This window comes from Carassius carassius, chromosome 8 (genome assembly GCF_963082965.1).
Source record: "Carassius carassius chromosome 8, fCarCar2.1, whole genome shotgun sequence".
NCBI classification, from domain to species: Eukaryota; Metazoa; Chordata; class Actinopteri; order Cypriniformes; family Cyprinidae; genus Carassius; species Carassius carassius.
The window spans coordinates 23534043-23556718 of record NC_081762.1 but is presented as its reverse complement, the minus strand read 5'-3'; the positions used below and the strand labels follow the sequence as shown (position 1 = coordinate 23556718).

The following is a 22676-nucleotide window of genomic DNA, read 5'->3' as shown; positions in this document are numbered from 1 at the left end:
TACACCCTGCTGCTGCCTGAAGATCGAGGCGGGGCTGCACCTGGGGCGGGGGGGGGGGGGGGGGGGGGTTGCACGTGCACACCTACTCTGATTGGTTCAATCGTCTTTCATAGACTTGATAGGAAATGTGTGCGTAGTTGGTGTAGGACGGAGAATGCTGTTTAAAAGCAAAAAGGCTGTACAGTTTTACAAAGCCTTTACGATAATGCAGTTTTTTATTGTTAACTTGACTCACTATGTCTGATTTATTGAATCAAGAGATGTTAGCTGCTGCAAGTTTACTCTTCTTGACCAGATTAATTCACGAATGAATAATTGGGACATTCTAAAAGCACGCTTAACGTGAAAGTACGTGGCTTTATGCATTAAAACAGTGTTTTTAAAAGACCAAACTCAGTAAACAAATTAATAATAAAGCATTCTATTCACAGACAAGCAGATATGAGCACAGAATAAGAACACAAAGCGTTTAATTTTCACCCATAACCTGCTTGTCTGTAAATAAAATGTGTTATTAAAAATGTTTACTGAGTTTGGTCTTTTTAAAACACGTTTTAATGCATTACGCCACTTTACGCGTTTTCCTTTCAGTCTTATGGTTTTCTATGGGAGGAAAATGCTTAACACGTAATTAAACACATTGCATTCTTATTCTGGGCTCATCTGCTTGTCAGTGAATAGAATGCTTTATTATTAATTTGTTTACTGAGTTGGGTCTTTTTAAAACACTGTTTTAATGCATTAAGCCACATTAAACGTGAATGTCCTGAATCATTCCAGATTGAAAAGAATCGGCTCAATGGTCACAAAATGGATATCGGAGAAGATATTTAATATACATAGATGATACTTTATAAAGTGTATCTCAATATTTGACAGTGGCTGTGAGACTGCACTAAAAATAAGAGCACCATTATCATGAAATTGTGTTCGTTTCTATAGCAACGGTTTACAGGTATGTCCTTTCAGAATCATCACTGGCCGATAGAAATCAAAGTTTATCGATTTCTTCACTTTCAAATAACGAGGAGCAGCATATTTTCCTGAAATAAAGGGGAGAAAAAGTATATGTTTTGCAATGTAGTAAAGAAAATTAAAAGTTTCATAAATATTGAATTGGCAGACACTTTAGACTATTGCAGTGTCATTTATCAACTGCATGACGGATAATTATATGTAACAATAATTGTCTTGTCATGCTATATAAATTAAAACAGTAATGATACACCCTTTCATTTTCCTTTCTCATACTCTGATGATAATGAAATTATTTAATTCATAATTCATTCTTCTATCTGAAGACCTGATCGTCTTACTGTGGATAATCATCAACCCAATTAATTTACTATATTCGTATGTTAGCCTAAATATCATCTTAATTTAACAAAACAATCATTTCAGGGACATGGCGAGTTTTTTTCTTCTTTGTGCATTATGAAGGCTTTATAGAACTGTTCAGCGTTTTTAGCTTTTTAAACAGCATTCTCCGTCCTACACCAACTACGCACACATTTCCTATCATGTAAGTCTATGAAAGACGATTGAACCAATCAGAGTAGGTGTCTGCAGGCTGCAGCCGGGTGCTTCTCAGTGAACATGGCAGGCTTTCTGTTGCTGTCAGCGTTCGCTGTAGGCTTTGATACTCCTGTTGTGATTGGCTGTGGTGAGGTGGGCGGGGTTTGAGCAGCGCTTCGTATATATATACAGCAGGAAGCGCGACCACAGAGAGACAGAGAGCTTGAGGAAAGTGAGTGAGTGCCGATGTAGGGTATTTAGAAAGGATAACAGTGAGAGCTGTTTGTATTGTTTTTCGTACAGGACAGGTAGACCAAAGACAAAACACCTCTCCAAAATGCTCTGCCATGTAACTCGACCGGACGCGGTGGTGATGGAGATTGAAGTGGACGCGAAGGCGAACGGAGAGGACTGTCTGAACAAGGTAAGATGATGAATGAAAGACTTCATGTGAAATGGATGAGCTGTTTATCATTACATGTTTCAGAAGCGTGCATGCATACGATCAACCCTCGTGCGTTACATATAGAAAATACGCTCAAATTCTGAAAAACAAAAGCTGTAGCTTGAGCGTTTATATGAAGCACATGGAAACTTGATATCAGCATCAGTCTGTTTGTCTTGATTTCACGCGTTTATTTGGGTAAACTTTACTGATTGTTTTTAGCATGTTCTTAAAGCATTTTTAGTCCCATTAGAACATTTATTTCGTTAGACCATTCACACATAGTCAAATGTTAGGCTGCACGTATATTGTACCGTTTTAAAACAAGCAAAATGATTTTGAATTCTAATTAACAGACACAATATGTTGTAGGTTGAACGTTTACATTATTGTTTTCAGAAAAAAAATACTCTAAGGCTTTTTAAACGATAGTGCGAGCATGTGTGATGGCATGCTCGAGGTTACTAAAGGTCATTCTCTTCAGCAGCAGATGTTTGGCTCGTGCATGGAGATGTTTGTCTTCTACAACGTAAATGACAAAGTGGATGGCTTTTCAACATGTTCCAAATGTTTAAGGGACATGTCTGAAGTTGTATTGAATGATTTGTACACAAACCTCAAACTTTTTAATCTAGCACCAATTCTGAAAGCATTAAAATTAAAGGAGACTGATGTTGCATGTTCATGGTCATCTGAGGATATTTTCATGAACTGTACAAACTTTTTATTTTCTTCTATAGCAGGGATGGGCAACTTTGATAGTGACGAGGGCCAGCATTTCTTCTCCTTTATAGCAAGAGGCCAGATTACTAATCCACGTCCACACACACCCTTTACACCGTTTTACTCCATTTCCTTTTTATTGAAGGAAATAAAAATGGAATTTGTATTTAAAGAGTTTATAAACTATAAAACTTGTACAGTTAAGCTAATTCAGAAGGGAAACTTTGTCAGTTGACAGCAATATTACCCCAACAAATACAAATCTCAAATGTGTTGTCTATAAATTTGTATCAAACAAATGCACAGAGGTCTTATATTTTTTTTATTAGTGGCCTACAGAACATTCTCAAAACAACATAAAAGGACCGTTAAAAAGGTCTTATTCAAAGAAAAAAGAAAAATTCTTCCAAAATAAAAAAACCAGGTAACTGCAAGAATTAAGAGCTTTTAATACCTGCATTTCACATTTCAGGCTTTAAACTATTTTTAAGGAAAGGGACGAGTTAAAAGTATCAATTATTATATTCATTTAAACCATTATTATCAGTCAATTATTCTGATGTTTAACAACGTGTGACTCGGTCTTTGGTTGGTGGCAGGTATGTCGGAAGTTGGGAATTATTGAGGTGGATTACTTTGGGCTGCAGTTTTCTGGCAGTAAGGGAGAGAACCTGTGGCTGAACCTGAGGAACCGAATCTCCCAGCAGATGGACAACCTCACGCCCTGCAGACTACGGCTCCGAGTAAAGTTCTTCGTGGAGCCTCACCTTATTCTGCAGGAGCAGACGAGGTATGTACATGCAAAAAAACCAAAACACATTTTACATCAAAGTAATGGATGTTGTCGGAGGAAGTTGTGACTGAGAACATTTCATCATTGTCTGTGAGTAGAGACCTTTTCAAACTTCCGTGAGAATACAGTGAGAAAAAAAAAATTCAGAAGAAGAACGACAGGAAGAAAGGCAACGGAGTATGTGGGTGTATGCATGTTGTGTGTGATGTTAGTGGAAGTAAAGCCATTTCTCTTCCGTTCCCTGTGTCATACGTGAATTCTAGGCCCGACTTGAGCTGTATCTTATTTAACTGTGTACGTGTTAAGATATAACCACAAAAAATCTAGGGCATGTAACGTATGAAATATTAATTTAACCGTGCTGGTATATGAGTGTTCTTTCCGTTTCACATCAGCTGAAGTCATGTGTCTCGGGTAGAGAACGAGAGAGAGCACTTTGCACAGTAGCCTGTAAAGTTTTTTTTCTCTCAGTACAGTGGTTTGCCCTGTAGTAACCCCGCTCCCTGTGGGTTACTGTAGGTCGTCGTGCTATGAGCGGCAGCAGGAAATGTGATCCTCTGCTCAAAAGCTCCTACCCACAGAGACTGAGCTGGCAGAGTCACCGCCACCTCATGCTCTTTTATTCACTGTAACTGTGCAGTTTGTTACTTTTCTTTGTCTGAGACCTATTTGGAGCACAGCTCTAAGGACACAAGTTTACAAGTTAAACCCCAGTAGCAGCAGCATATGTGGTATTCTTGACCGTTATCTTTATCTTAAAAACCACAGTAAAGTACATGGGCAACGCATGTTAAAACTCGCCCTGATGCGAAAGTATAAGCACAAGACCTAATGGGATATTTAATCAATTTAATTTTTTTTTTGTTTTTTTTTTAAAATCCATTTTCTGCTCTTGTTATGACCATGCAATTTTTATCTTTTGTAAAGAATCAGTGTTAACTAAAATCATTTTTGTTAATTGAAATGGTTAAATATTAGATGAAACTTTAAACAAAAATATTACCTTTACAATTAACTGAAATAAGCTTGAACTGAAACTACCATTGCTATATTTTATAGCTACATAGAAATGTAAAATAAACATTAAAATTAATAATATAAGCATGTAACAATTACTCCAATTTAAATAAAAATGAAATTGCAATTAAAACTGAAAATATAAAACTTGAGAATTCCCTTTTATATATATATATATATATATATGTGTGTATGTGTATATATGTGTGTATGTATTATAAAAGAATAAGGTCTTTAAAAATCAGAGCTTCACTTTTTATCCCTCAAAAATGCAACTGCTGTTTGCCTACTAGCAAGGTTAGTAAGAGATTCTGTCAGATTAGTCTTGTGGCTTTGGAAATAAAATGTATTTTAATGTTTATTGTATAGGCCTGTGTACTTTTTTTGAAAGTCCCAGACTGTAAAAACTGTTTACTGTTCTAGTTCATTATTTTCTGTGGTCAGGGACATTCTTCTATAAATTCTCTATGGTTCTCCATTCCATTTTTTTTTCCCCCTTTTCTGAAATAAAATTGAAGAAATTAAAGCTTTGGAAGGGACTCCGCATAAACAATTAAAAAATGAAATTCAGCCGTCAGTCTGGGGTTTTGAAGCACTCCAGCAGTCAACTTCCTCCCCAGAGATAATTTGACTGGCTGGTTACAATGCATGTCATGTAAATGAACTCTTTCTGTCAGGACGCCGGTTCACAAATGTTTGTCTCTGATAAAGAGAGGCGCAGACAGGTGTTAACTAGATTAAGTAGTGTCACATGCTGATTTGTACTTCATTAACTGAACTTTGCAGTCAGTATATGTACCTGCTGTCCACCACTTTCAAACCCACGGTGAACTCTCTGTACTCCTCCGGTATCTGCTGCGTGCCGTTATTTGATAGGCGGCCCGTTTTGGAGCCTCTCGTTCTGTGCTCTCCGAGCTCGGCTGGATCCTTTTCAATAAAATGAAATTGGATGGCATGCCAGATCCCGCAGGCAAATTCTCTAGGCAGATCCACTCTGGCAGGGCAGCATGGGCATGTATGCGTGCTTCCTTGTTTCCTTGAGAGTGTCCTTTTGTAAGGATTTTAATTTAAAAGCCACCTTTTTTTTCCGTTTGTTTAGATGCTCTTCTGCTGACCTGAGAGAGATTAGCTGGGGTTACTGAAAGATTGAGGGATTTTGGGGGTAGGGAGAAACTTGGACTGGTAATTAAATGTTGCACTTTATGCAAGACTTCTTTATGCAAGGTGGAAGGACGTTGCACCCCCAGAGCCTCCACATGTAATTACATTCAAGCTGTTAAGACAAATGGGCACAAAAACAGCTTACAGTGTGTGAAGACTGAGGTGTTAGGAAAATCTGAGATGGCGGGGGTTGAGACTTTGTTTCTCTGTCGACATCAGGATGAGAGCAAAGCTTTGATCAGGCTGAGATTGAATATTTGGAAGAGAAAATGTGAGGCACACTGAATAACAATGAATGCAGTCTCTGTGCACTATATGTGGCAGGAGTTGGCAGTGTTCAGAATGGAACATTAGCATATTGCTTACTGCACAGTGTAAACCGAATAATGCCTTTTTATAGAATGTGGGATGATTATAAATTCATTTCTCAAACTGTAGTAGGTTACTGTCATGTGACCTCATTGTAATCGCGCCCCCCACAGACAAATGACATCCAGTTATTGCAGGAAAGAGTTTTGTGTAAGAAGAGCCTTAGTCTGAAGAATGTGAACAAAGGACTCCAGTAAAAGTTAAATGGTGGCATATATATATATATATATATATATGTATATAAATATTTTAAAAGTTTGGGGTCGTAAAGATTTAAAAATTATTTTTCTTGCATGGTTTAAAACAACTGTTTTCTACTGGAATTGGCCATTGTCTGATTTTTTTTTTTATATATCTTTTATATATTTTTTTTTAGTAATTTTGAATAAATGTAGAATTTTAATACCTGCTACTTGAAAATAATTAACAACTTATTGTATATCAGCCAGAATTTTATTGTCCTTGCATTCTTCTAAGAACACAAAGTATTGAACACTCTTATTCTGTAAAAGGAACCATACGAGAGTAATAGACTAAATGGAGAAAGTTATGCCCATAGCAGAATATAAATGGCTGTCTGGCATTTCTGAGTGTAATGCAGGCTGCTGTCGCCATGAAAACAGTCCTTTGTTAACTTTTTGGCACTGTTGTGGATTTGTGTGTGCGCACATGCATGCATGATGCGACCCAGCCTCCAGCTACAAGGGTCATGTTCCCTAACCTTGTTTGTGCAATGACCTCTGCCCTACTTCGTCACTGTGTTCCACTGCTCATCACATTGACTGGCAGTGAGCTCTGGCATGTATTCTCCACACACTCCTACAAATGCAGCCTGAAGCCACATGGATTTCCCCACAGATACTTCTTATGGAATTGTGTATGCACAAGAACTCGGCCATTCTCTTATCATTTTGTGTCTGGTACTTTTGATGTTATCTTAGAAACTGTGAACTTCTTGCAGGCATAATGGGATTGAACATCGCTGTAAAACCATTACAGCGGTCCGAGTACTGATTTATGACTGAAAGTGAGCTCATGAGCACACATGCACATTACAATCAGGCGCCAGAGGGGTTGATTCAACCTTTGCTGGAAGTTACAAAAAAGTATTGTGACAAAACTATTGTTCACTGACTGTAAAGTGTTGGTAATTCTGTGGTAATGTTTGATTACCCTATTAATGTACCATGGTGTTGCTGCAAGTCAACATGAAGCAACCTTCACAAGTCATTTCTATTATGTTGAACATTTCTGATTGAAATTGGCTTTCTAATGTTAAAAAAGGGGGTGGGACTACGATTTATCTATCAGTAATTGATTGGATCTTAAAGTGGGTATTACTGATCAAAATTAATGCGACTGGTTGAATGGGACGTTCTGGAAACCAGGTCTCTGTGATGTCATTTTAAAGGGTTGATCGGATGCCCATGGTCCACAAATTGATATGATTCTTTAGGGTCTTAATGAAAAGTTTATAAACATACTTTGGTTAATTTCTCAATGGTAGTGTAAAAAAACACCCTTTTTACCCTGTCAAAATCGGCTCTCTTTTTTTCAGCAAGCCATTTTAGTCCATTTCCTTTAAATGCTAATGAGCTCTGCTCACCCCGCCCCTCTCTTCCGTGGGGTGACGAGCAGACTGTAAACTTTAGCTGTGAAACTTGCTAACTAGCACATTATTAGGAAAGGCAATTTTTTTTTTTTTTCAAACCTTATACTCGCTTCTGTAGATGAAGCTGGATCACAAATGATTTGCATGAACATAATGCATTTAATCATTAGATTGGGGATCATCACATTCTTTTAAAAAACAAGAGTAACTTCAATCCTCTGGGTCTTCAGATGTCGGGAGTAAATGATTACTGCTGTGTTCATTATTACATAGAACAACAAAACACCTCAATCCCTTAATCTGAGACATTCTTGTCTTGCCTGCACCGGAGTCGACACAATGGCGGACAGCTCACATCTCACTCGGGGCGGGGCTAAGGTAAGATGGCCTTGGAGCAGCCTGTGCAGAACTAAGTCATTCTGACAGGAATCTCAGAACAGCCTGATTTGAAAGAGGGGATTTTAAAATGGGGATTTTAAAAAAAAAACACTAGGTGGATTTTTATCATTATAGGATGGATGTGTACACACACCCCTTATACACATTTATATTTAAACATGTAAAGTGAATTTTTAGATCCCTTTAAAAAAACATTTTCTCAATGGTTTATGATATTACTATGGTCAAGTCAAGGGGCTTTATGAATATGATAAATGTACTTTCGGCCCAAAAAACAAAAAGCTAAATTCAGTGTACCTTGACAGATTCTGGAGTCAAATGCTAGAACGAGAAAAGGCCACGCACCGACCCCTGCTGCACCTCAGCTCCAGATCAGAACTCGAACTCTGCTCGGGCTTTCACGCTTTCTCTACTTCCTTTCTATCTCTGTCTATACTGTTATGTAAGATGCACTAAACAGTGCACAGGCCTCTGAATGCCGATAAGCTGCTTACATAAGCCCCAGAGCAGGCCGAATGGAACCACTTTTGCTTCTGTAGTCCAATATTATGACAGTTCATGTTCATTAGTATAAGTGCATCTTCTAAAAATAGATCCTTATACTTTGTCGAGGGAGAGTGCTGGTGGATGATTGCCAGATAGAAGAAATATTTACTTGTACAGCAAAGGGGATTTGGTGCAAATGATTGTTTCCATTCATTGGACATCTATGTTTTCTGTCTTAATTATGAGTTGGGGAAAATCCTCAAACAAGGTACAGTTTAAGATAACCACAGGCCTTGAGGGCCTAATCCTGCTTACAGAATTACTGGATCCTTTGAGGATCAGAGCCGCCCCACCTCTTCTCCCAACCACAAACACTCACATGTTAAAGAGTGTTTGCTGACATGTTTTTAAAACTCTTTCTGGCAACATCACATCCTGTCTCAGATTTGGAGACAAATGCAGCTTCATGTGACAGAGTAAACAAAGTCATCCCACAAAGGCATTACAAACTAGCAAAAGCTCTGACAAAGTATTTGATTATTGACGTGCATGCTGCTGTGGCAAATTAGTGAAGAATTTTTTTTTCCTATATATGCAAATCACCTTAAAAATCAGTATTTGCTTATCTGTGTTTACTGACACTGCATTAATTCTAATGTGTAGATGCCTTAATGCCACCTTTCTGAACCTCATTAAACCATACTAGAGGCCACTTTTGGCTGAAAAGTGATTTGTTTGACTATATACACTAAACTTTTTGCTGTTATGAGGGGAGAATTAAGGTCATTAGTGAGTAGTCAGCACTCCACAATGGTGGCATGCTCATGATTAAACTCTAGCTGGTCTTTATGGCATGCTATGTGTGCCGGGCTTGTGTAAAGATGCATGTATTGTTTTGGAGGGCTTGAGTGTTTAGCATTCTCATCAGGACTAAATGATCCTGTTGATCCACAGAGGCCAGCACCATTAGCAGAGGCACTGCACACTTTAAATAGGAGAAGGGATCTTTTAAACATTAATCTGTTCACTGATTTGGCTTCAATCCATTGGGTGGAATGGCGAATGTTTGTAATAAGTCGTGCACATACTCTTGCCTTGGCTATTTGGTTCTTGTTGAGAAACAGGAGAACATCCATGCTCTTATACTTGCAACACCACTGGTTTTCTTTACGCCTGCAAATATGCAAAACATGCTGCTGTGATCTCAGGTCTTGTTATCTTCACAGTCGGAGCCCTGGGTTTTGTCAGCAGGAACTGGTAAGCGAGTGCTATTCAGGGTCAACACTAGCACGAACAGACAACTGCAAGGACCAACCTCTCGCCCTACATCAAATCCTAATAACAAGGTCACCAGCAATCCCAGTAAGCTCCTGATTACCTCCTTACCACAGGAAGACTATGATGCTCAAGATCCCCCTGAAGCTCGTATATGGATCACAAAATAGAAGCCTTAGCTTTGCATATAGCACACATGCGTCACACATTGAGCTGTGGCGATAACATAGGAAATGGATTTATTTTGTTTGCAGACCCATTTCATTTCTTTATTACCATTCTTGCCATCAAAAATGGCCATTAGTGTAGCACAAAATCAGTTCAGTCCAATGGCTGGTAGAAAACGTCAATTTTTTTAAATGGCTCTAGACTAGCTCAAGTTTTAAATTGGTAAAGTGGGTGAAGATCCTCCAATATCTCTGAAGCATATATTGGGCTGTGATGGGTTTTAGCTTCACTGGGTCTTTGCAATTTTGAGTTGGTTTTCTTATTAAAATGAAGTGAGAGATATTGTACTTGCATGCGCTTCGATGACAGCAGAGCAGGTTTAACCACATTTGTAGATGAACTGTAGTAACCTACACCTCTCTTTAGCTGAGTGTGTATTACTCAAATGTTGTTGGGTTGTCCCTGTGCAGAATTTAATTTTGTGGGGGGTTTTTCAGCCTACGGTATTGTTACGGTTCGCAAAGTTGATGCAGAATGCATCATTTACCAGAGGCGTTTGCTCACAAAGCAAGTCTTGTTTGAGTATGCGATTTTTATCGGTATTTACTTGCGTGTTTGGGCGACTGATGATTAACACTTTGGGTTAGCGAGGAGGTGTTTACCTGTGATGCATCGAGCTGGTGGCAGGGTTTACTAGAGTTTGTTGACTGCGAGTAACCCCCGCCACATGGCTCACAGCAATGTTATTTGACTAACTCTGAAACCACATTGTTTCAAAGGCTGCCTGAAAAGAATGAAACTCCTGTGCGGATTGGCTCCTTTGTTAATGTCTCCAGGAAGAAGCTTCTCGTTTCATTTCAGAGGAATGTTTTGTTCTTTGGGGCAGACCCCCAAACATCTGGCCCCCAATGAGTCTGCCTGTAACGGTGAAGATAGAACAATTAGAAAGGAAAGAATTAGTGGGAACTAAAACAGTGACTTTTTAAGGTTATGTAGAGGGGACTTGATCTGACAACGTGTCATGTTTCCTAGGTTATTTAAATTGTATATTCTTTTTTTTTTTCAATTAAACTGGATTAAAACATATAAAAGTAGGTTTGCAAACAAAAAAAGCTCTTTACAGTCTTACCAACCTTCAGCCCATGTATTTAAACCCTTCAGTGTCTACTAAAGTGATCCTCCTAATGCTATAAACTTTGTGAACTTTGAGTAATTCAGATTATTTTCTTTCTGCCTTTCGTAAGATTTACTTTCCAGCCAGACATCGGAGGACTTTCTGCAGAAAGTGTACTGCATTTGAAGCCAAAACCTCAAACCCACAAAAGCCCTCCTTCGCAAAGCTCAAGCTCTCTATCATGCCATGACCTATTTCTTGTCAGCAGAACGGCACAGGCGTTTTAATTGAATTCTTCCAGTTACACAATCAAATGCTTTTCTATTTATTTATTTTACGTGTGGAGATACTTGAGTGTATTTTTAGTGTATCAGAATAAATTTATACAGTAAATGCAAACTAAAGGGGTATAGTTGCCTTTATAGACAGTTAACGTACCCAACACCCATACACAGTTGAATGGTAGGAAAAAGTGACTAGGTTGTGCTCTAGTTTCGCTTATCGCCTCAGACAGGTGCAGTGGCATTGCTGATGAAGGTTACAGACCGACAGGATCATATATTTTATAACATGAATGCTTTAAGTTGTTCACCCATGTACTGTGTTAAATTTCATTTTGCTGAAAAGGCTATGAAGTGAGATGTAGTGAGAGCGAGTGGGGCCCATCTGTGGCCCCCGGACCCCCTCTCATGCCCACTAATCTGATAGCATTAAGACTTTAGATTCCAACACATCCGGCTGTTCTCAGCTGCTCATAGCTGATTTCCTTGTGAGGGGGGGGGGGGGGGGGGGGGTTTCTGCATGCTTTTAAAGTGTTATTTGCATAATAAATGCACTGACTGTAATATTTTTAATAATAAATGCACTGACTGTAATATTTAACTGAATGTTAATTGCAGTTAAATGCAAATGTATTCTAGTTTAATCTAGCTAAAAAAAAAAAAGTATTATGCATTTAGGTGAAATTTAAAAAAAAAAGTATTTAAAAGAGTATAGTGAAGTATTTAAAAAAAGTCTTTAACTGTACTTCAGAGATGAAATTAGTATTTATAAAATTGCTTAGTGTTTAATGCTGAATGTACTGAGAAGCATTTATGATAACTAAAATATACTTAAATGTCATTTCTATTGAAACTTATTTTCATGCATTTATATTTTTGTAAATACACATTTGTAATTAAGTTTACATTTTGGCACGCTTAAAATATATTCACTTAATATCGAATGATACAGTTAAAACTATAATCAATTACTTTACAAGTGGTTTAGTATTTTAGTCAACAAAAAAATAACAAACAATATTTAAATGACTTAAAATGCATTGCAACCATGTTAAAATTAAAAGTTTTTTTAAGAAAAATACAAGTGTCCATTTCATTACAAGTACAATTGTAAGCGTCTTAGCGCAATTTAAGTACACTTCTGCAAGTACAGAAGATCTAATATATATTGTTTTGTTTCTTTGTTTTTATTTAAGTGCGGGCCTAATATGGGACATTTATACATGAATTTGTTTTCGATTTTCAATGGTTACGTTTTTGGCGACAATCCCCCTTGTTAACCATGGTAAAAGCCCATTGTGTGGTGGTGTTTGTTGACGCCGAGTGGCTGCATCAGCGCAGCTGTGTGTTCTAAGATTAGTCTTGTAATGATCCTGACTGAACCGGCGCTGCATGTTCTGTCCTGGAGTAGCTGGAGTTTGACCGCTAGTAACCTCTCGGTCTCCCTGCCCCAATCATACGCCTTTGTTTTGCCTGCCAGGTAATTCATCACATGAGTCTGATGTCACCGCAGGGAAGTGCCTCGTCAGGCCGGGCGAGACTCCCTTTGTCAAACGACAGGTCTTGTTTATTTGTCTGGCCTATGAATGTACCTAAATCTTCATTCTCCGCCTTTTTTCTAGTGTCTTTTTTCATCCAAAGTCAATGTTTATCGGCCCGGGGGTTTTGTCGGCAGCACTGCTCGAACTGATATGCCGGAGTTTGTTTTCCTAAAGAGCCATCGCCTGCGTGCAGAGCAGGAGTATCTCACAGCCAGTTTTTGGTGTTCCCATGCTCCTCTGTTGGCTGGGGGTAAACATCAGTCCTGTTTGGTCTCCAAACCTAGTCTCGGGGGACTTGGAAAATTTGACGTTGTGTCCTGTAGTGGACATAAACGGACATTCGAGTATGGGGACATAAGGGCTTTGGGTCAGATAAACAGAAACCTGCTGGAGCTGGTTGGTTCAGAAAGAAGGGAGGTTCACCCATGATGCTACTAGACCGGTTTGTGAAGAACCACGGGAGAAGATGAACTGCTGATACAGTTCAGACAAATTCAACTTGTTTTTCACTGACGCAGATGTAAAACCACACACAAACATGTTTCATAAATATATATGTATATATAATATATATATTTATAATATTATTATATTTATTATTATTATATTAACTTTTACAGTTGTTTTTTAATAAAAAAAAAATTTAAGATGTTGTCGTTAAACATCTAATTTGTATTTAGTTTGAGCTCAAGTATGTTGCAGAAATACTTTCCTTCACAGGTTTATCTACATTTCTATGTTTAGTTTTGACTTTTAAAATGTTTTTAATCATGCGCAGTGCAGACATGCAATAATCGTTTGATTCATAATTTACTTTCCTATAATTTTCATAAATTTTTTTCTCATGCAAAATTTTTTTAATTCTTGTTACTTTAGTCTTTTGAAATATAATTTTTAATGCTGAATGTAAGTACAAGCATTTATCAGAAACAAACTATTTTAATGTAATTTCTATTGAAACTTGTTATGCATCTGATTTTTCTAAATGCACATTTGTAATGAAGGTTCAGTTTAGTATACTTAATAAATATATAACCAATCAAGTAAATCATTGTTAATCTATTGTTTGCCGTTACAGTGTAATTTAAATTCCATTAATCTGTACATTTTACAGCGGAGCAGGAAGTATCCTGACACTTAGTCAAGGTAAAGCGAATCAGTCAATAAAAAGAGAAGTCTATAACAAACCAGAGTACTCATGGCTGCAAGCCTGGTTTGTGAATTTAAAGTCAAGATCATTTTTTTTTTCCTTGTTTCCTTGTCATTGATCGATTAAAATAATAAATACTGACAGTCCCACAGAGAGCTGAAAAGAGCCCTGTCTTCAGTAAAATACAGTTAGCACACCTGAATTACAGCTACAGGGATTTATGTCAGCAGTGAGGAGTGAGTGGTTTTCATGCTTTATATGAGACTGCTTGCTTATAGTTTAGAAACAAGCCGTGTAACTGCGAGGCCTGTTGTACAAACAGATACAATAGATAAGACCGAGATGGAAGCAGAAGTCAAACCAATTCGCACACGCATATGTATTAGCAATATTCTCCTATTTGGTTTTTGAAGTGAAAGTGACCATTTCGAATGGAAACCATCATTTCTGCTTTTCCTTTGACCTTTTGTCACTTTCAATTGACTTTTTGCCACTTCTGGTTTTCACTGTTCCTGTTGGTTTACCTATAAATGATCTCTATTCATGGATCATACTAAAATGCTAGTGGGATCCAGCACATAAGAGCATGTGCAAGACGTGTTTTTGTAATGAAAGTTCCCTGTCACCGGTTTCAGTCTGCATGGATCGCTTTCCTGTCGGACCACCTGTCGACATCCATATGCGCTTCCTTCACCAGCCACCTGTTTCCATTCGTAACTAACTCTCTCACTTTCTTTGTCTTTCTGTTCTGCTCTACAGACACCTGTTTTTTATGCATGTGAAAGAGGATCTGCATCGTGGACATCTGCGGATGTGCTCGGAAAAGGCAGAAGAGCTCAGCGCCCTCCTGGCCCAGGCCGAGTTCGGTGACTATAACCAGAACACAGCCAAGTACTGGTACACTGAACTCTGTGCCACAGAGCCCAACCAAGCCACCATCAACAGGTAAACAAACTAAATCGCACTCACCATTAGCTCTATGACCTCAAATTGGTTTAATAGAAGTAAAGATGTGTTCACAAATTGCAGAAAATAATTACTGGTTATATTACAAACATCAGTGATCAAGAAATCTGAAATGGCATTGGTAGAGTGTATTTTCCTTGTATTGAAGCCTGAACCTTCCTTTTTAGAGGCAATAAAGTAATTCTAATATGCTGAAACATGTTCTACTTATTATCAGCGCTGCTTAATATTATGGAAATTGTGAGATTTTTAAGGATTCTGTGATTTTAAAAGAATTTGAAAATTATTTAAAATCAGAAATCTTTGTAAAATTATAGATGTATTTTACTGTCACTTTGGGTCCTTGATAGATAAGTGTTAATTTCTTTAAAGAAAAAATCCTGACCCCAAAATTTGGGACTGTAGTGTACTTAACTGATAAAATATATGTAAATACATATAGTCGTGCAGTTATTAAGAAAATATTTCCAAATGTTAACAAATGTGCGTTTACTGTGCACAGAATTTTGCAACTATATTGCAGGGCTGATATTATTTTCATTGAGTTATTATAAACACAATAAACTGTTAAAAATAAGTGAAACTGAAAATAAATATAAAAAATATAAATGGAACTGAAACTCGCGTTGTTAAAATGAAACTGAAGATGCCACAAACTAACATCCAACAGAAGTGACTGAATATACATTCTTAATGTTACTTTAGTATAAAGGTTGAGATTTTTACCTGCAAATACATTTTTACACTGGTTGTTAGGTGTATAGATGATTACTAAATAGAGAGAGTCAAGGGAGCTGAGCTGTAACCTGCGCACTCTTGTGAACATCTTATCCAGAGCCGCGTGGCTAAAAACAAAGCACTCCTAATTCTGTTTGACTAATTACACTGCTCCTTTTATTCAGACTCTTTAGCTTGTTTGGGTTAGATAACAGACGACCCAATCAACTACAATCAAAGAGGATTAATGAGATCTGTCTGTAGTGATTAATTATCATTGTCACTAAATCAAATAAAGACTAATGCATACAAGAAGAAAATCAAAGGGCCTCAAACAGGGGAACACGATGCCATGGACTTTGTCAGTGACTGTCGTGTTGTCATTGTTATTGGCAACTTTAATGGTTAACGCCCATGTTAGCATACTTTTTAAAATGATCTACTATTCTGTTTTTTTCCTTGCTACGTGTTCTGCGTTTAAGCCAACTGAGACTTGTTATAGCACTTATATATCATTGCTCTTTTTGTTGTTTTTGATTGCTTCCACTGTCCTCATTTGTAAGTCGCTTTGGATAAAAGTGTCTGCTAAATGAATAAATGTACATGTAAATATGCTTATACTGGAAGCAGATAATATCAGTTCTTGAAGATTGTTTTCGGTTTAAACAATAAATCATTAGCCCTAATACAAGTAATTGTTGTCGTGTTATGTTATGAGCCATCGCGTTACATTGAGCCATCGCGTTACATTGAGCCATCGCGTTTTTACGTTATGAGCCTTCGCGTTACGTTACGAGCCATTTTACGTTACATTGAGCCATCGCGTTACATTGAGCCTTCGCGTTACATTGAGCCATCATGTTATGTCACGTTACGAGCCGTCACATTGTTACATTACGTTACGAGCCATACTGTTTGTTATCAGCTGTCATAAAAGGGATTATTAGTTTACACTATTGTTTTTTGGTGTAATTGAGTGTATATCTCAAAACAGATTTTTCTTTTCACATGATCAGTTGGTGTTGTTTTCCTCTCAAACTCAATGTATCTCTTGTTTTTTTTTTTGGCAGTATCATAGCCAAGCACAAAGCTCTTGAGGGTCTGAGCCAGGCAGTGGTGGAGTACCAGGCCCTGCAGCTGGTGTCATCTCTGGAGCATTATGGGGTGGAGTGGCACTGGGTGCGGGATGCTGAAGGACAGAGGTTGGCTATCGGTGTGGGACCAGACGGCATTGCTATCTGTCGAGAGGACTTCAGCCTTGTTAACAGGTTAGGCACGGCTATGCAAGTGCTCCTGATGGCATAACTGTCATTAAAATAATGCCCAGCTCAGTCATGTAACATGAATTAAATTTGTTGCATCACCGCCTTTCAGTAATGCGTCATATTTTCCTTTCAATGCAGGATATCTTATCCCATAATACAAATTGCCACGCAATCAGGGAAGAGCGTGTACTTGACTGTCACCAAGGAAACCAGTGACAGTGTGGTCCTGCTGTTCAAGTTAATCAGTAATAGAGCAGCCAGCGGTCTGTATCGGGCCATCACAGAAACACACGCCTTTTACAGGTGAGACACCATAAAACCCTTCATGGAGTACAATGCATCATTACATTCTAAAACCTTTTGTTTTGTTTTTTTTTCTTGTTAATGTGCAGCTCTGCCAGGCTTAACACTACACACCTTGTGCACATGTCTTCTGTTACGTAACCCACTATCTAACATACTTTAGTTTACCTGTCTGGACCACTCACCACATGATGTTCTTTACACATTGTTATCATGTAGAGGAAATGATCTTTCTTTAGCCTGGCTATTGTTAAATGTTCTATTGTATTTTCTTCATAGAAAGCCTCTGTGTCAGCAGTTTGATTGCTCTGTTGTGAGGAGTTTTATGCTTCTGGTTTTTGTGCGGTTGTCAGAAAAGTACAGGATCATGTGCTTTTGTTTTGAACTTTCTCTGAGCATAGTTTTCATTGCAAACCAGCTCTGGCCTTTCCTTTGTAAACAGCTAGCTGTGAGAATGTCTTGCAGCTTTAAACGTATTACAAAGTAACTAAGAACATTTGGGCTGCACAAGTGGGTCAGTCTTTCAAAACCTTGCAGAAAAAAAGTATGTGGTAACTATTATGAAATATTTTAAAACTTTTTATTTCAAGTTAATAAGATTGATAAATTCCTTATTTAAATCCAATTAGTCAAAGTCCCATAAATAAATCAATAAAATCCATTTAATAAAAACATTAATGAATGGATTGATTTGATTGACTGATTGATTAAAATACAATAAATCCATTCTAACTTTTATTATTTAGGGGGATTTCATTTATTGACTGATTGGATTTTATATGCATGTATTGGTTTGTGATTTTATTCATTTGATTAATGGCCTGAATGATTAATAAAATACAGCTGATGAATCAAATCCCTAATTAATACATAAAATGTAATCAGTCAGTAAGTAAATCTATAAATAAAATCCCATCAATTAATAAAAGCAAGCTTCCAGTTTATGCCGAAGTGTCCTTTACCTCTAAAATTCACAAAAAAAAAAAGATGATTTTTATCCTTTTCAGTAATAATTCTCACTGTAATAAAGTAATGTTTTAATTTGGGAAAATGTGTTGAGTTGCCATGGAAAGGTCAAAGTGCCACAGAACAAAATTAAATGTTTTCTCATTAAGCAAAATGATTTTTAACCGTTTTTAAGACAATTAAAATTTTGGAGTTTGTTCAATCTTAGGAGACGTTGTAGCAACATGTTCCCATTGTTCGACTGATGGCAAATTTACACTGCAATGGTGGCACAGAAGTGCTTCTGAAGTGGCATCTTTACGCAGATTGTTTAATGCTGCTCTGAGGAGGCATGAATACGTTTACACAGCAATCACACATATATGCTTTGATACTCCGCGCTGAGGCGAGTCAGAGCTGGCATAATTTTAATCTAGCTTTTATACAACATAGTGTCTTTTAAGCAAGCACAGAGCAGCATTTGCTGCCGTGTAAAGGCTCCTCTAGACAGACTGGTAATAAAACTGCTTTTACCAGTTAAAATGTGGTCTAAACCAGGTTTCTTCTGCTTCTGATAAAAGCTTTTATTACCAATGCGTTGAAGAATGGCTACTGCTCTCTACCCTTGAGCTCTAACAAGCGGCAACATCCTTCATTTTCACAACTACAGCTCCTTTCCAGTAGCCCATTATTTCTGATGGATAATGGATGGTTGATGGGAGCTGCTGTGTGGCAGCGGCGAGCAGATAATGTGCTAGTCTCGCTCACCAATCGCTCTTGTTTCTGTCTGCAGGTGTGACACGGTAACGAACGCAGTCATGATGCAGTATAGCCGAGATTTCAAGGGTCACCTGGCTTCGCTTTTCCTCAATGAGAACATCAACCTGGGCAAGAAGTATGTATTCGACATCCGACGAACTTCCAAGGAAGTGTACGACTACGCCAGACGTGCGCTGTATAACGCTGGTATCGTGGACATGATGTCGAGGCCAGGGGAGTGCACTCCGTCGTCCCGATCGCCGTCCCATGACCAGGAGGGGGCGCTGGACTGCGGGGGCTGCCAGCAGAGCCGGCTGCTGCAGGAGAAGCTGCAGAAACTGCGGGAGGCGCTGCTGTGCATGCTGTGCTGCGAGGAAGAGATCGACGCTGCCTTCTGCCCCTGCGGTCACATGGTGTGCTGCCAGAACTGTGCTGAACAGCTGCAGGTCAGAGAACATTCAGGTTCAGGCGCTTCTTACCCAACATCGTGTCAAAATGTCAGAGTGATAAATCTGTTTTGAGATCATAATGAAGAAAAGTAGCTGTAGTAGTATTACTTCCTAAAAAATTTGCATTTAAGAAGTCCCTTTTAACCAAAAAAAAATCATGTGGTGCTACCACCTGTCAGAAATGAAACAACATAAAATATCAGAATTTAACCTTTTTATGACAGACAAGACTAGTTCAGGTTGCAACATTTTTGAGATGTGACTCAACAAAAGTGTAATAATATTTAGGGATTAATTTCTAAATAAATACATTTACAAGAAAACATTTATTTTAATGTAAAAACTTTGATTAATGAATAAAATGATTAAGGGGTCTGCATTCATTCATTATGCATTAGTGTTTATTAATATTTGAAATGAGCTTTTGTTTGATACTTTCCAGTTTCCATTTACATTTTTGTGGGGTTTTGTTAAATTCTAGTGTTTCACTTCCTAGTATTACAACGTAATTGCCAAGACAACATTTCTAACATTTTTATAGGTTTGTTTTTCTTATAATATTTATTTAAATTTCCAAAACCAGTTAAGTAATTTCAGATTAAAAAAAAAAAAGGAATTTCTTTTTTAAACACTCTATACATTAGGTCTTTAAATGTAAACTTTCTTAAAGTAAAATGTATTTATATTTGAAATTTAGATATGTAATAATGATTAGTTTGGCATAATCCAGTGAATTAAAACTTTATTTGATTTTCTCTTTTAATTTATAATTTAATGGAAATAAAGATCTATTCCAAATAAATGACATCAGCAGAAAAATCCCTCACATTATCATCACAAAATTCAGCAGAGTTCTAAATAGCGCCCTCTCGCGGCTGTAGACGGTAATGTTTTCTCTTGGTTCATTTCTCCTGGTTCATGTCAAATTAATTTTGTGCAACAAGTGCTGTGCCAATACATCTACCGTTATATAAGCAGTAAGGAAAATCTTTTCTGTTAACCCCAAATGCCACCCAGCTTTAATTGCCAGGATTGACGGTGTCATTATTTGCAGGCAGTATAACAGTATTCCTAGCATGTTATTGTGGTGAATGCTCCCTGATGAAGTCTCTTGTGTCCTCCGTTCAGTCATGCCCAGTGTGTCGGTCAGAGGTGGAACACGTCCAGCACGTCTACTTGCCTACGTGCACCAGTCTGCTCAACCTGACCATCGGGGGTGACAACAGCCCCGAACCCATCCACCGGGGCATGGCCTCCCACACCTGCAGTACCAACGACTACAGCACCACGGAGAAGATCTACCAAAACTAAGCTTGCCTGCTGCTCTTCAAGAGGACTTATAATCGCAGTACGGACTGAGAGTCCGAGCGAGTTGGGTTGCTCCTCGTGTGATGTTTTTGAAGCCAGTGAGGAGCCTTTTTAATGTTTGTCTCTTAAATTAATCGTATCAGTTGATCTGATAAATGTGTTTTGGAGTTGTTGTTTTTTGTACACGCAGCAGCACGCATTATTTTTTGCCTCATAACCTGCACATATCTGTATGCCATGAGGAAATGTGGTGTTTAGGAACTAGCTTTTCTTTTTCTCTAATTTAATTGCATTTTACGCTTTGCTTTTAATACGCATCCACTGTGTCTTTTGCTGTGGATTGGAGTGTGTTTTAGGTTTTCATAGTTTCCATGCCAATGAAGAAGTATTTATGGCAAGGGGCACAGACCCTCGCAGCACTTTTGAGCAGAGAAGTCGTCAAACTACTGTTCCTCTGTTTGTATGTAGATTCACCGCTTCCATAACCGACTCCACACCCGACTGGAAAACACTCCTTGAGGCCCAGAACTTCATGCTTTCTGAAGCTTTTATTTCACCGTTGTGGTCAACCAGTGGTTTGTTTTGGATTTAAAGGGTACTGAATGATCTCTCAGTGCAATTCTAACCGTTTTAAGAGATTTTGACCTTCTTATGCTTTTGTGGAAGATGTGGGTTCGTTTTCTGTAGGAAGGCTAAAAAAATCATCTAATCGACACTGTCACTTTACCAAGGAGTTTCCCAAGTGTATTGTTCCTAGGGGTTTGCCTTAATGTAGCAGTAACACGGTGTGTTCGATATGCATTCTTTCTTTGCACAGACTATTATTGAGCGAAGAGGACTATTTTCTTTACTGCTGACATCTGATATCGAACAGTCACAGCAGGAGATATTTTTTCAATTTGTACAAGTAGGATTTGTTTCTGTTTGTTTGAAGCAAAAACTATGCTCTGTAAATATAGAAATAACTCTCAAACTTTTATATTTCTTTGAACGAGAGGTATTAATAAAGCTGTTTTTTTTTTTTAACTAACATTGTGTGCGAACTTGTTTTTGTCAAACGGTGTCCTAGTTTCCTCCTTGGAATTTCCTAGAAATGTTTTCTTGGTTTATTATAAACTGCAAGTTAAGTTATAAAACCCAAGCCATCTAAAATGTGACCTCTGACCCTCCTAGAGCATAAACCAGCTCTCGGAGTCATCAGAGTAGATCTGTTGTCAACAGAAGAAAACGATGGAGAAAGTATGCTACAGTACCTGTGGCTTTCTCTAGAATTCATGGACCAAGTGCCCTTGTTTTGAAATTTTAGAGGGCCTAGTTAAATTTGCATTCCATCCATAGAGACATGATGTGACTTGTTGTATCTAGATCTATTAGATTACGTAATGAACACGTTTTCAGTTATTTTATATTACTGGATTTAAAAACGACAGCTAGTGCAGTCTTTAAGAAATGAATTCTTGAACCGGAGAACATCTGCTAACAAAATAATTAATTTGGCCTAATTTGTTATAACTTATTTCAAAACCAATCCAAAACTTTTTAAATTGTGAGTAATGAAATGAAAGTATGATGACACGACAATGTTAGATTTAAAATCACATAACCCCAAGAAAATCGTATTCTAATCATGGTTGAAAAAGTATTCCAAATGTTGCATGGAAATCACGTAGAATGCGTATTAAATTCAAGTAAATCGTAAACTTTTGTGAATCTAAAATACCAAAATATGGGTGAAATAATGTTCCCTCATCATACATGTTTATGTAAAAATTTAACTTCATACTACTTCTGACCTGTATTTATTAATTCATATATATAAAAGACGTGTGATTACATGTGATCATACTAAATTGCACTATTTTTTTTTTAATGATTTAAACCTCCTTGCCAACAAATGGGTCAAATCAAGTTGTTT

General features: G+C 37.7%; 1 protein-coding gene across 1 annotated transcript; it reads left to right on the top strand.

The window, feature by feature from the left end:
* The first annotated feature begins 1715 nt into the window (after window positions 1–1715).
* Window positions 1716–21782, top strand: mylipa (myosin regulatory light chain interacting protein a). Its single transcript, XM_059556717.1, has 7 exons — window positions 1716–1939; window positions 3283–3473; window positions 14809–14994; window positions 16803–17000; window positions 17136–17300; window positions 19039–19450; window positions 20582–21782. The coding sequence occupies exons 1-7, from the start codon at window positions 1853–1855 to the stop codon at window positions 20762–20764; spliced, it is 1422 nt and encodes a 473-aa protein (XP_059412700.1). The 5' UTR covers window positions 1716–1852; the 3' UTR covers window positions 20765–21782.
* Window positions 21783–22676: the final 894 nt, after the last annotated feature.

Bases quoted from the DNA above. Each gene is read 5' to 3' on its own strand.
- mylipa (XM_059556717.1), top strand. From the start codon at position 1,853: ATGCTCTGCCATGTAACTCGACCGGACGCGGTGGTGATGGAGATTGAA. The intron at 3,474-14,808 runs GTATGTACATGC...TCTGCTCTACAG, and splicing joins ATTCTGCAGGAGCAGACGAG to ACACCTGTTTTTTATGCATG. The intron at 14,995-16,802 runs GTAAACAAACTA...TTTTTTTGGCAG, and splicing joins AACCAAGCCACCATCAACAG to TATCATAGCCAAGCACAAAG.